The sequence below is a fragment of the Oncorhynchus clarkii genome, chromosome 3 (genome assembly GCF_045791955.1).
Source record: "Oncorhynchus clarkii lewisi isolate Uvic-CL-2024 chromosome 3, UVic_Ocla_1.0, whole genome shotgun sequence".
NCBI lineage: Eukaryota > Metazoa > Chordata > Actinopteri > Salmoniformes > Salmonidae > Oncorhynchus > Oncorhynchus clarkii.
The window spans coordinates 12,091,970-12,107,358 of NC_092149.1; the positions used below are offsets into that span (position 1 = coordinate 12,091,970).

At 46.3% G+C, this 15,389-nt stretch overlaps 1 protein-coding gene across 1 annotated transcript; it reads right to left on the minus strand.

The window, feature by feature from the left end:
* Positions 1-5,849: 5,849 nt before the first annotated feature.
* On the minus strand, positions 5,850-14,687 carry LOC139405718 (protein S100-A1-like). The gene is made up of 3 exons (XM_071148139.1): positions 14,602-14,687; positions 6,552-6,717; positions 5,850-6,475 (listed from the first exon to the last, which is right to left on the minus strand). Exons 2-3 carry the CDS (start codon positions 6,714-6,716, stop codon positions 6,314-6,316), a joined length of 327 nt encoding a protein of 108 aa, XP_071004240.1. The 5' UTR covers position 6,717; positions 14,602-14,687; the 3' UTR covers positions 5,850-6,313.
* Positions 14,688-15,389: the final 702 nt, after the last annotated feature.

Genomic DNA, 15,389 nt, shown 5'->3' on the forward strand with positions numbered 1-15,389 from the left:
GTGGGGGGTTGTCAAGGTTCATAATTGTTTTTCCAAGCCACTTCTGTTAAGCCAACTGATAGTACAGTACAGTATATTTTACCATAGCATAGCAGTGTACCACAGTATAGCTTTGAATATAATATTATTGCGATTTCTCTGTGTCTGTTCCTGAGAGAAAGGTCGGGTGCAGTGGTTTGTTGTATGATTTTCTACGCTTTTAAACAAGAATGTGATATTACCTGTACTACACAGCCTGTGACGTGCACGCTAACACTATATGAGTAGTAGAGACAGATCGTGAAGGAGAGAGATGAAAGAGAGAGAGGGATATTGACAGAGAGTTAGATGGAATGAGATGAAGTAGTTATAGTGAATCCCAAACCGCCCCCTCGCCAATACCAACACCCTCCGTTGTCACGTGTTGCTGACGAAGCACCGAGGGTGACTTCCAGAGAGTGGCGATGGGATCAATAAACCCACCGGGACCAGTCTCTGAATCAGACATAAACACATGCACGTGGTATATAATTAGACACGCCTCTCCATTTTTTACAATTCAATTGTGCTAACTTCAGACATATAGCAGTGAGTGTCGGGATAGTACTGCGCTCTGAAGCCTGCATCCGTGATGGCTAGGTCAAAGTGGCTATAGGAGGATCTAATTAGCCCCTACACCCCCATAATTTTTCACTCCCTCAGCTTTAGCACACTTGTGCAAATGGCAGAGGTGGATAGGAAGGGGGTGAAGGGGCAAGGGGTGATTTGGGATTCAACCTTAGAGAAAGATAAAGGTGTAGGATGTCTGCGTATACAGCTCTATTCGGATAATAGCAGATTGTGCCATAGGGCACAGTTGCAATGGGATGAGTCTAGATTCAGTAAATTCCTGGGAAACTGAGATTGGGTTGAGCCAAGATGGAGTAAATTCCCTCTTTTTACAGTTTTTTTTATTTATTTAACCTTTATTTAACTAGGCAAGTCAGTTAAGAACAAATTCTTATTTTCAATGACGGCCTAGGAACAGTGGGTTAACTGCCTGTTCAGGGGCAGAACGACAGATTAGTACAGATCAGTTGAGCCATGATTGCACAAAATTGGGTGGTCGAATATAGAACTGACAGATGATATGTATGGTTGGAATAAGGATGTTTTCTCATGAAACATAAGCTATTGTGTGTTATGAATGTTTGCACAAATGTTAATTTCTGTCATCACTGTGATTCTCATTATCAGAGTAAGACAGTGTCTCACTCTGTCCTCTCTTCCTTTCCTCCCTCTCTCCTCCCCCCCTTCCCCCTCCTGTCCTCCCCTCCTTCTCCCTCTCTCCTCTCCTCCTTCCTCCTCATGTCCTCCCCTTCTTCCCCCTCCTGCCCTCTCCTCCTTCCCCCTCTCTCCTCCCCTCCTTCCCCCTCCTGTCCTCCCCTCCTTCTCCCTTTCTCCTCTCCTCTTTCCCCCTCCATCCCCCACCTGTCCTCCCTCCTTCCCCCACCTGTCATCCCTCCTTCCCCCTCCTGTCCTCTCCTCATTCCCCCTCCTGTCCTCTCCTCCTGTCCTTCCCTCCTTCCCCTTCTCCTTCCCCCTCCTGCCCTCTCCTCCTTCCCCCTCTCTCCTCCCCTCCTTCCCCCTCCTGTCCTCCCCTCCTTCTCCCTCCATCCCCCACCTGTCCTCCCTCCTTCCCCCACCTGTCCTCCCTCCTTCCCCCCCGCCCTCTCCTCCTTCCCACTCCTGTCCTCTCCTCCTGTCCTTCCCTCCTTCCCATTCTCTCCTCTCCTCCTTCCCCCTCCTGCCCTCTACTCCTTCCCCCTCTCTCCTCCCCTCCTTCCCCCTCCTGTCCTCTCCTCCTGTCCTTCCCTCCTTCCCCTTCTCTCCTCTCCTCCTTCCCCCTCCTGCCCTCTCCTCCTTCCCCCTCTCTCCTCCCCTCCTTCCCCCTCCTGTCCTCCCCTCCTTCTCCCTTTCTCCTCTCCTCTTTCCCCCTCCATCCCCCACCTGTCCTCCCTCCTTCCCCCACCTGTCATCCCTCCTTCCCCCCTGTCCTCTCCTCCTTCCCACTCCTGTCCTCTCCTCCTGTCCTTCCCTCCTTCCCATTCTCTCCTCTCCTCCTTCCCCCTCCTGCCCTCTACTCCTTCCCCCTCTCTCCTCCCCTCCTTCCCCCTCCTGTCCTCTCCTCCTGTCCTTCCCTCCTTCCCCTTCTCTCCTCTCCTCATTCCCCCTCCTGCCCTCTCCTCCTTCCCCCTCTCTCCTCCCCTCCTTCCCCCTCCTGTCCTCCCCTCCTTCTCCCTCGCTCCTCTCCTCCTTCCCCCTCCATCTCCCACCTGTCCTCCCTCCTTCCCCCACCTGTCCTCTCCTCCTTTCCCGTCCTGTCCTCTCCTCCTTCCCCCTCTTGTCCTCTCCTCCTGTCCTTCCCTCCTTCCCCCTCTCTCCTCTCCTCCTTCCCCCTCCTGTCCTCCCTCTCTCAGATTGTGTTGTGCTCTGTAGCTGACTCTCTCCTCTCCTCCTTCCCCCTCCTGTCCTCTCCTCCTTCCCCCTCCTGTCCTCTCCTCCTGTCCTTCCCTCCTTCCCCCTCGCTCCTCTCCTCCTTCCCCCTCCTGTCCTCCCTCTCTCAGATTGTGTTGTGCTCTGTAGCTGACTCTCTCCTCTCCTCCTTCCGCCTCCTGTCCTCCCTCTCTCAGATTGTGTTGTGCTCTGTAGCTGACTCTCTCCTCTCCTCCTTCCGCCTCCTGTCCTCCCTCTCTCAGATTGTGTTGTGCTCTGTAGCTGACTCTCTCCTCTCCTCCTTCCGCCTCCTGTCCTCCCTCTCTCAGATTGTGTTGTGCTCTGTAGCTGACTCTCTCCTCTCCTCCTTCCGCCTCCTGTCCTCCCTCTCTCAGATTGTGTTGTGCTCTGTAGCTGACTCTCTCCTCTCCTCCTTCCGCCTCCTGTCCTCCCTCTCTCAGATTGTGTTGTGCTCTGTAGCTGACTCTCTCCTCTCCTCCTTCCGCCTCCTGTCCTCCCTCTCTCAGATTGTGTTGTGCTCTGTAGCTGACTCTCTCCAGTGTGTAATGCTGTATTATTATTATTGTCAGAACACAAGCCACCTATAGTTATTACAGTAATGGGCCAGGTTCAATTACTTAATGTCCGATGTGTGTGTGTGTGTGTGTGTGTACTCATTGCCCACTGCATTATCATATCTGTCCGACGCAATGTGCAAGAGAGCTTACTTCCCTGGAGAGAGAGAGAGAGAGAGAGACAAGCCAAGTGTTAACTGCCATCCTGAGGGATCCCCTTCCATGACCTTGCGTCACTCTGTGGGACACAGGCTTTTCACAGTAGGGTAGTCCAGGAGAGCCCCAGGAGTGTGTAAAGCCTATTAGAGAGCTGTGGATTCCTGTGGAGTGGAGTCCTCTCTTTCCCTTCAGGACCTGGCTGTAGAGGTGTGACGCAAACAGAGTGCTGTCCTCCCCGTTTCTCCACCCCTCTCTTTTCTTCCTTCTCTCCCCTTCACTACCCTGTTCTCTCTCTCCTCTGTCCTTTCTTCTTGTCTCTCTCTCCTCTGTCCTTTCTTCTTGTTCTCTCTCTCCTCTGTCCTTTCTTCTTGTCTCTCTCTCCTCTGTCCTTTCTTCTTGTTCTCTCTCCTCTGTCCTTTCTTCTTGTTCTCTCTCCTCTGTTCTTCTTGTTCTCTCTCCTCTGTCCTTTCTTCTTGTCTCTCTCTCTCCTCTGTCCTTTCTTCTTGTCTCTCTCTCCTCTGTCCTTTCTTCTTGTCTCTCTCTCCTCTGTCCTTTCTTCTTGTTCTCTCTCCTCTGTCCTTTCTTCTTGTCTCTCTCTCCTCTGTCCTTTCTTCTTGTTCTCTCTCCTCTGTCCTTTCTTCTTGTTCTCTCTCCTCTGTCCTTTCTTCTTGTTCTCTCTCCTCTGTCCTTTCTTCTTGTTCTCTCTCCTCTGTCCTTTCTTCTTGTCTCTCTCTCCTCTGTCCTTTCTTCTTGTCTCTCTCTCATCTGTCCTTTCTTCTTGTCTCTCTCTCCTCTGTCCTTTCTTCTTGTCTCTCTCTCCTCTGTCCTTTCTTCTTGTTCTCTCTCCTCTGTCCTTTCTTCTTGTCTCTCTCTCCTCTGTCCTTTCTTCTTGTCTCTCTCTCCTCTGTCCTTTCTTCTTGTCTCTCTCTCCTCTGTCCTTTCTTCTTGTTCTCTCTCCTCTGTCCTTTCTTCTTGTCTCTCTCTCCTCTGTCCTTTCTTCTTGTTCTCTCTCCTCTGTCCTTTCTTCTTGTTCTCTCTCCTCTGTCCTTTCTTCTTGTCTCTCTCTCTCCTCTGTCCTTTCTTCTTGTTCTCTCTCCTCTGTCCTTTCTTCTTGTCTCTCTCTCCTCTGTCCTTTCTTCTTGTCTCTCTCTCCTCTGTCCCTCTCTCTTTGTCTCTGTGTTATTCTCTATTCCCCACTCAGAGGAGAGCGTTGTCCTCCAATAACCGCTCACAGCTTTGTTCCTGTCCAATAAAGGTTGTAGGTTCAGTTCAACATTCAGTTTCTGTTGTATGTTCTTCTGACGCGCGCACACACACACACACACATACACACATACACACACACACACTTGGAACGGTATTGGAATGTTTCCTGAGTTCACATAAACACAAAATAAAACATTTCCTGTCTTTCTAATATTAATGCTGCTGCTGACCCCCCGACCTGATTCAAAGTACTGTAGCTTTACAGTAAAACACTGTGGCCAGTAACCTGATTCAAAGTGCTGTAGCTTTACAGTAAAATAACCTATTACTGTACTAACAGGCCTGTTTCAAGGTCATTTCAAGTTCTTCCTACTGCCAACCAACTTGCACAATTGGTGGCTGACTAAATACTTTTTTGCCCCACTGTATGGATGAAACTGATCTGTTATTGTCAGGCCATCCAGGTACTGTTGGTATCAGTGGTAATGTAAAATATCAGGCTATTCAGGTAATTTCCTTCAGAATGACCTCGACGGGACCGCAGTGGAGAAGGTGGAAAGCTTCAAGTTTTTCGGCGTACATATCACTGACAAACTGAAATGGTCCACCCACACAGACAGTGGTGTGAAGAAGGCGCAACAGGAGGCTGAAGAAATTTGTCTTGGCACCGAAAACCCTCACAAACCTTTACAGATGCACCATTGAGAGCATCCTGTCGGCTGTATCACCGCCTGGTATGGCAACTGCACCACCCACGACCGCAGTGCTCTCCAGAGGGTGGTGCGGTCTGCCCGACGCAAATTATCTGCCCTCCAAGACACCTAGAGTACCCAATGTCACGGGAAGGCCATCAAGGCTGGGACCGAGAGACTGAAAAACAGCTTCTGTCTCAAGGCCATCAGATTGTTAAATAGCCATCACTAGCACATTAGAGGCTGCTGACTATATACATAGACTTGGAATCACTGGCCACATTAATAAATAGAACGCTAGTTACTTTAATAATGTTTACACATTTTTCATTACTCATCTCGTATGTATATACTGTATTCTATTCTACTGTATATTAGGCTATGCCGCTCTGACATTGCTCATCATATATTCTTAATTCCATTCCTTTACTTAAATGTGTGTATATATGTTGTGAAATACATGTTAGATATTACTGAACTGTTAGAGCTACAAACACAAGCATTTCGCTGCACCCGCAATAACATCTGCTAAACACGTGCATGTGACCAATAAAATGTGATTAAGTTAATGGAAGTGCAGCACAGACACGAAAGTCTATCCCTGGAGAGTCTCACTCTGCTCCCATCTGGTGGCCAGACTGTGTTAATACTCCTCTCCATCAGAGAGACTGGGTACAATGAGGAATATCCCAAACATACACACAAAGTATCCAGAAACCACAACAATACTCCACGACAAGCTTTGGTTAAATGTCAGGTTTATTCTATCGAGGAGGAACAGTTTAACAATGAATGAAAAATGAACAGGGGGTTTACAAAAGCAATGAAAAGACAGAGAAATTATATTCACATATTCAACAATGACGTTGAATGACGTTAATAATGATGACTTAAACTCTCCACATTTTCACTCTGGAATAAACTTCTCTGTGTTGGGTTTGGTTTGGATCGAGATGGCACACACACTAAACACAAAAACACACTGCCCAGGGTGCCAGGATGCATCTATGAACATCTCAGAGTGTGTGTGTGCATGTGTGTGGTATGTATGGTGTGTGTAGGTCTCTGTTATTAAACAGTAGACATTAAGCCTAGCCAGGATTTGAGTGGAGATGTCTCATAATAATCGTCCTCTCCTCAGTGAGTGAGTGAGTGAGTGAGTGAGTGAGTGAGTGAGTGAGAGAGAGAGAGCATAGACATGTGTGAGTGTACGTGTGTGTGTTGTGTTCACTTCTTCTCCCCCTTGTCGTTGTACTCCAGGAAGAAGTCGTTGCAGGCGACGGTGAGCGCCCCCACCAGGATAACAAACTCAGTGAAGTCCACCTCTCCATCATTGTTGGCATCCAGGTCCCCCATCACCTTGTCCACTGCTTCCTTGTCCTGGGCATTCTGGGTAAGGGAGAGAGGAAGACTTTTACACTGTGTGTCTGTGCGTGTGTGTCTGTGTGTGTGTGAATCTCCTTACCCCCAGGTAGTTGCCCAGCTCTGCAGAGAGCATCACTTTGAGCTCTGCTCTGCTCAGGGTGTATTTGTCGCCCTCGTCTCCAGAATACTTATGGAAGGTCTGGATCATCAGCTGCATGGCAGTCTCCAAGGTGGACACATTATCTGTTTTGGTAGGGTTAGACATACTACAGAGGTAGAAAGACAATAGACATGGTTAGGATAATGAGCAGGTGTTTCACATTGTAGTAGGACATCAAGTGATGTAGCCTGTGCAGAGTGTTTGTATTTTCTCATGGAAGCTGAGCCAGGATCAGATGGATCAGTCAAACACACTGTAGAGAGCAGTGGAGGCTGGTGAGAGGAGAACATCTCATAATAATGGCTGGAATGGAGTGATATCAAACACATGAAACACCCCCCCCAAAAAATTGTGTTTGATATCATTCCATTCCATTATTATGATCCATCCTCCCCTCAGCAGCCTCCACTGGTACAGTATCAACTGAGTTAGCAATCACCATGTCTGCTGAGCACGGCAGGACAGATAGGACGAGAGAGAGAGGGATGGATGAATAGACAGAGAGAGCTGCTTGTTCCTCAACCCTGTCTAGTTCCTGAATTAGTCACAAGTTTAAAGTCATCCTACCCAACACCTGAAGAACTACAAACCCCAAGAGTCCTACTACATTACTAAAGCCCCAGACAGTTAGCCATGGAGTATGATGATGATTGATGATTAGTTTCCCCACTTAAGGAAAAGTTGATCCTGGATCTGTGGGGAGCCACATTGAGACACTGTAATGGAAAGGAGATAGGTAATAGTGAGCAGGATATGTGAACCCCAGCCTTCTGATAAGAGTGAAACTCACACCAGGTAGAAACACACCTAGCTCTAACTCTAACCCTGTCTCTAACCCTATAGCCCTGTCCTATCCAAACCAGTACAGGAGGAACTGGGACCATAGGAACCTGAGCTAGTCTCTACCTGAGCTGGACTGGATGGTTGGTAACAGAGGAGACAGGTGTATGTATCCCACCACCCTGCCTCCATCCCACTCTGCCGCCATCTCTTTATCCCACCCCTCCTCCATCTCTTTATCCCACCCCGCCTCCATCTCTTTATCCCACCCCCCCTCCATCTCTTTATCCCACCCCTCCTCCATCTCTTTATCCCACCCCTCCTCCATCTCTTTATCCCACCCCTCCTCCATCTCTTTATCCCACCCCGCCTCCATCTCTTTATCCCACCCCCCCTCCATCTCTTTATCCCACCCCCCCTCCATCTCTTTATCCCACCCCGCCTCCATCTCTTTATCCCACCCCGCCTCCATCTCTTTATCCCACCCCGCCTCCATCTCTTTATCCCACCCCGCCTCCATCTCTTTATCCCACCCCGCCTCCATCTCTTTATCCCACCCCTCCTCCATCTCTTTATCCCACCCCGCCTCCATCTCTTTATCCCACCCCGCCTCCATCTCTTTATCCCACCCCGCCTCCATCTCTTTATCCCACCCCGCCTCCATCTCTTTATCCCACCCCGCCTCCATCTCTTTATCCCACCCCGCCTCCATCTCTTTATCCCACCCCGCCTCCATCTCTTTATCCCACTCCATCTCTTTATCCCACCCCGCCTCCATCTCTTTATCCCACCCCGCCTCCATCTCTTTATCCCACCCCGCCTCCATCTCTTTATCCTACCCCGCCTCCATCTCTTTATCCCACCCCGCCTCCATCTCTTTATCCCACCCCTCCTCCATCTCTTTATCCCACCCCTCCTCCATCTCTTTATCCCACCCCGCCTCCATCTCTTTATCCCACCCCTCCTCCATCTCTTTATCCCACCCCTCCTCCATCTCTTTATCCCACCCCGCCTCCATCTCTTTATCCCACCCCGCCTCCATCTCTTTATCCCACTCTGCCTCCATCTCTTTATCCCACCCCGCCTCCATCTCTTTATCCCACCCCGCCTCCATCTCTTTATCCCACTCTGCCTCCATCTCTTTATCCCACCCCGCCTCCATCTCTTTATCCCACCCCGCCTCCATCTCTTTATCCCACCCCGCCGCCATCTCTTTATCCCACCCCTCTACCTCTCCATCCCACCCCTCTACCTTCCCTTCGCACCCCATCTATCTGTCGATCCCATCCCACCACCTTCCCTTCGCACCCCATCTATCTGTCGATCCCATCCCACCACCTTCCCTTCGCACCCCATCTATCTGTCGATCCCATCCCACCCCTCCACCTTCCCTTCGCACCCCATCTCTGTCGATCCCATCCCACCCCTCCACCTTCCCTTCGCACCCCATCCCTTCCCCACCTCTCCATCTTACCTCCACCTCTCCCACCCCTCTTCCCTGACCACTCTACTTCTTTCCCTACAATTACATTTACACTGTATCAAATTCACTTTATCCCAACAGAAATCTGAGCTCATTCTTGTTTAGGAAAAGATTTGCCTCCTTTGAGCAAGATATTTACATAAACAGAAAATAAAGAAGAAAAAGAAGAGAGAGGTCAGTCAGGACAGAGGAAACACAACAGGTCAGAAACTCTATAGAGGCTAACATCACACCAGAATAGACCAGGGAATAGACATTAAAACACACAGAGTAGTGAAGTCTACAGTACAGGCTGTGTGCTTTCCCCTCTCTGTAAAAGTTATATTGACATTGTTTAGGGTTACAGCAACGCAAACTTTGTATCATTGTCTCTAGATCACAAACAGCTGAAATATATTTCATCTGCTCCACATTTTACCGTGCTAGACAGAGCTACCTCCTGAAGAGCAGTAGGGCTGAATTGTTTTGCCTGTTGCTGAAAAACTGCATTCATTCCTGAGTCAACCTTTCTTCCTTACCTGAGCAAAGGAGGAGTGCTGGCCTGCTGTTGGACACGTAGAGGGAGAGTAACGAAGAGCGGTGAGAAGGGGGAGATGGACAGCCTCTTAAATACTTCTCTCCCTCCTCCCACTCCACCTCCCACTCCACCTCTCTCCCTCCGCCTCTCTCCCGCCTCCCACTCCGCCTCTCTCCCTCCTCCCACTCCGCCTCTCTCCCCTCCGCCTCTCCTCCCACTCCGCCTCTCTCCCCTCCTCCCACTCCACCTCTCGAACCCCCCCCCCCCCCTCGAGAATACTGGAGAACACTCTAGCAGTTTCACCTGTGAGAGATGTGAATTAAATCTTAATGAAATCATGAATTATCCTTCAAGAAGTTTTTGAGAAAGCCAGGGAGATGAAGAGAGGGAAATCAGAAGAGGAGAGGAGCAGAGGGAAAGCAGACGAGGAAAAGAGGAGGAGAGGGGAGCGATGTGGTGTAGCCTATTTATCCACTTTGGCCACATAGACAAGGTGCAGAGAGAGCCACAATGGAGCCAAGGTACAGAGAGAGCCACAATGGAGCCAAGGTACAGAGAGAGCCACAATTGAGCCAAGGTGCAGAGAGAGCCACAATGGAGCCAAGGTGCAGAGAGCGCCACAATGGAGCCAAGGTGCAGAGAGAGCCACAATGGAGCCAAGGTACAGAGAGAGCCACAATGGAGTCAAGGTGCAGAGAGAGCCACAATGGAGCCAAGGTGCAGAGAGAGCCACAATGGGGTATCACTTACTGTCTCAGTCAGTGTGCTATAGTAGCAGTGGATTACCATGGCCCGGGCCTGTAGCCATATTGTACTGCGTGTCAAAACATAGGCCAGGGGAAGCAGTGAAAGCGTGTTTAGATGAACAGGAGAAGCCCTGGAGGAAGGTGAGAGGCCCTACTATGGCGCCAACAATATTCTTTCAAAGATGCATGCCATCCACAAGATTAAAATACAGACCATCTCAATACTTATCCTCTGAAATGGAAAATATTTCATTTACAGTTTTCCACAATTGTTTACACATGTTTGCTGAATCATTGGGCCATTTTCCCAAAACACTAAACACAAAACTCTACAAATCTGTACCAATAGCAAACACTGCATTCAAAACTGTTATTGCTTTCCATAATGTTTTTTTTTGCATCAAAATGACATACATGAATAGATCTGTCTACCAACCAACAACACACTGATGTGCTCAACACAAAACACTGAATATCCCAGCAGTAGGTTTATGATGTGCTCAACACAAAACACTATGAATATCCCAGCAGTAGGTTTATGATGTGCTCAACACAAAACACTATGAATATCCCAGCAGTAGGTTTATGATGTGCTCAACACAAAACACTGAATATCCCAGCAGTAGGTTTATGATGTGCTCAACACAAAACACTATGAATATCCCAGCAGTAGGTTTATGATGTGCTCAACACAAAACACTATGAATATCCCAGCAGTAGGTTTATGATGTGCTCAACACAAAACACTATGAATATCCCAGCAGTAGGTTTATGATGTGCTCAACACAAAACACTATGAATATCCCAGCAGTAGGTTTATGATGTGCTCAACACAAAACACTGAATATCCCAGCAGTAGGTTTATGATTTGCTCAACACAAAACACAATGAATATCCCAGCAGTAGGTTTATGATGTGCTCAACACAAAACACTATGAATATCCCAGCAGTAGGTTGATGATGTGTTCAACACAAAACACTGAATATCCCAGCAGTAGGTTTATGATGTGCTCAACACAAAACACTACTATGAATATCCCAGCAGTAGGTTTATGATGTGCTCAACACAAAACACTGAATATTCCAGCAGTAGGTTTATGATGTGCTCAACACAAAACACTATGAATATCCCAGCAGTAGGTTTATGATGTGCTCAACACAAAACACTATGAATATCCCAGCAGTAGGTTTATGATGTGCTCAACACAAAACACTATGAATATCCCAGCAGTAGGTTTATGATGTGCTCAACACAAAACACTATGAATATCCCAGCAGTAGGTTTATGATGTGCTCAACACAAAACACTACTATGAATATCCCAGCAGTAGGTTTACGATGTGCTCAACACAAAACACTGAATATCCCAGCAGTAGGTTTATGATGTGCTCAACACAAAACACTATGAATATCCCAGCAGTAGGTTTGATGTGTTCAACACAAAACACAGAATATCCCAGCAGTAGGTTTATGATGTGTTCAACACAAAACACTACTATGAATATCCCAGCAGTAGGTTTATGATGTGTTCAACACAAAACACTATGAATATCCCAGCAGTAGGTTTATGATGTGCTCAACACAAAACACTATGAATATCCCAGCAGTAGGTTTATGATGTGTTCAACACAAAACACTACTATGAATATCCCAGCAGTAGGTTTATGATGTGTTCAACACAAAACACTATGAATATCCCAGCAGTAGGTTTATGATCTGTTCAACACAAAACACTGAATATCCCAGCAGTAGGTTTATGATGTGTTCAACACAAAACACTGAATATCCCAGCAGTAGGTTTATGATCTGTTCAACACAAAACACTGAATATCCCAGCAGTAGGTTTATGATGTGCTCAACACAAAACACTGAATATCCCAGCAGTAGGTTTATGATGTGCTCAACACAAAACACTACTATGAATATCCCAGCAGTAGGTTTATGATGTGCTCAACACAAAACACTGAATATTCCAGCAGTAGGTTTATGATGTGCTCAACACAACACTATGAATATCCCAGCAGTAGGTTTATGATGTGTTCAACACAAAACACTACTATGAATATCCCAGCAGTAGGTTTATGATGTGCTCAACACAAAACACTATGAATATCTCAGCAGTAGGTTTATGATGTGCTCAACACAAAACACTGAATATCCCAGCAGTAGGTTTATGATGTGTTCAACACAAAACACTGAATATCCCAGCAGTAGGTGTATGATGTGCTCAACACAAAACACTGAATATCCCAGCAGTAGGTTTATGATGTGTTCAACACAAAACACTATGAATATCCCAGCAGTAGGTTTATGATGTGCTCAACACAAAACACTATGAATATCCCAGCAGTAGGTTTATGATGTGCTCAACACAAAACACTATGAATATCCCAGCAGTAGGTTTATGTGTTCAACACAAAACACTGAATATCCCAGCAGTAGGTTTATGATGTGCTCAACACAAAACACTACTATGAATATCCCAGCAGTAGGTTTATGATGTGCTCAACACAAAACACTGAATATCCCAGCAGTAGGTTTATGATGTGCTCAACACAAAACACTATGAATATCCCAGCAGTAGGTTTATGATGTGCTCAACACAAAACACTATGAATATCCCAGCAGTAGGTTTATGATCTGTTCAACACAAAACACTACTATGAATATCCCAGCAGTAGGTTTATGATGTGCTCAACACAAAACACTATGAATATCCCAGCAGTAGGTTTATGTGCTCAACACAAAACACTATGAATATCTCAGCAGTAGGTTTATGATGTGCTCAACACAAAACACTATGAATATCTCAGCAGTAGGTTTATGATGTGTTCAACACAAAACACTGAATATCCCAGCAGTAGGTGTATGATGTGCTCAACACAAAACACTGAATATCCCAGCAGTAGGTTTATGATGTGTTCAACACAAAACACTGAATATCCCAGCAGTAGGTTTATGATGTGCTCAACACAAAACACTGAATATCCCAGCAGTAGGTTTATGATGTGTTCAACACAAAACACTGAATATCCCAGCAGTAGGTTTATGATGTGTTCAACACAAAACACTATGAATATCCCAGCAGTAGGTTTATGATGTGTTCAACACAAAACACTGAATATCCCAGCAGTAGGTTTATGATCTGTTCAACACAAAACACTGAATATCCCAGCAGTAGGTTTATGATGTGTTCAACACAAAACACTGAATATCCCAGCAGTAGGTTTATGATGTGTTCAACACAAAACACTGAATATCCCAGCAGTAGGTTTATGATGTGCTCAACACAAAACACTATGAATATCCCAGCAGTAGGTTTATGATGTGCTCAACACAAAACACTATGAATATCTCAGCAGTAGGTTTATGATGTGCTCAACACAAAACACTGAATATCCCAGCAGTAGGTTTATGATGTGCTCAACACAAAACACTGAATATCTCAGCAGTAGGTTTATGATGTGCTCAACATAAAACACTGAATATCCCAGCAGTAGGTTTATGATGTGTTCAACACAAAACACTGAATATCCCAGCAGTAGGTTTATGATGTACTTGACACAAAACACTGAATATCCCAGCAGTAGGTTTATGATGTGCTCAACACAAAACACTGAATATCCCAGCAGTAGGTTTATGATGTGCTCAACACAAAACACTATGAATATCCCAGCAGTAGGTTTATGATGTGCTCAACACAAAACACTGAATATCCCAGCAGTAGGTTTATGATGTGCTCAACACAAAACACTATGAATATCCCAGCAGTAGGTTTATGATGTGCTCAACACAAAACACTGAATATCCCAGCAGTAGGTTTATGATGTACTCAACACAAAACACTATGAATATCCCAGCAGTAGGTTTATGATGTGCTCAACACAAAACACTATGAATATCTCAGCAGTAGGTTTATGATGTGCTCAACACAAAACACTGAATATCCCAGCAGTAGGTTTATGATGTGCTCAACACAAAACACTGAATATCCCAGCAGTAGGTTTATGCCTTTTGCATTGTCAGTGTTACACTGTAGCTGGTTGTAAAATATTGTTACAGTAATGTATACCTACTCAAATATACATAAATAAACACATACAAATGCAATACAGTAACAAAAACATTGTCATTTATTTCCAAAATGCTGTATTTTTGAACACTCTGTCACGTCCTGACCTTAGTTCTGTTTTAGTTTGGTCAGGGCGTGAGTTGGGGTGGGCATTTGATGTTTTTGTTCTATGTTTTGTATTTCTGCTTTTGGCCTAGTATGGTTCCCAATCAGAGGCAGCTGTCAATCGTTTTATCTGATTGAGAACCATACTTAGGTAGCCTGTGTTCCCACTATGATTTGTGGGTAGTTGTTTTCTGTCTAGTGTATGTCACCTGACAGAACTGTTTCGTTTCTTCCTTTCACTTTGTTCTTTTGTGTGTTCAGTCTAATAAATGAACATGGACACTTACCACGCTGCATATTGGTCCGATCCTCCCTACTCCTCCTCAGACGACGAAGAGATTCGTTACACACTTGTGTTTTGTATGTAACACTTTCTGTACCCAACAGGAGAAAAACAGGAAAAACATTCAGTATGATAAAGGGTTTTCTGTACAAAAATGAAAGTGGCGCATTCCTTCAAAACTCTAAAGGCAAAAACACATGCAAAATGTAAGAAAGAAAAACATTAGGCTACATCCTGCTGTAATGTCTGCTTCAAACTCACATCCTCAAACACGTAGATCCCCTGAACACAGCTCACTCTCCAGATCCCAATCACCTGAATTCTAGTCACCTGTTCTGACACCTGTATGTCATTATCACACACTATTTAGTTCAGTTCTTTGCACCCCGTCACTGTGAGGTATTGTTTGTTTTGTGACACACGGCTTGCAGAGCGCTGTGGTGCCCATGATCGGCTTCTCCTGTGAATGATAGTTTTTGTCTGCCTCACTAACCACGACTTTTGCCTATTCCCTGCCTGTACTTTAGTCTATCGGATTTCCTGTTCTCTACCTATTGCCTGATCTCCTGGACTACGTCATTAGCCTTCTCCATGCCTGTACTGTTGCCCTTTTGGACCCCCTTCTGCCTGCCCCTGGACCCAGCTACCTGCCTCCTCCTGTGTATGACCTTCTGCCTGCCCCTGGACCCAGCTATCTGCCTCCTCCTGTGTATGACCTTCTGCCTGCCCCTGGACCCAGCTACCTGCCTCCTCCCGTGGTCCTATGCAATAAACAACGCTTGAAACCAGCGC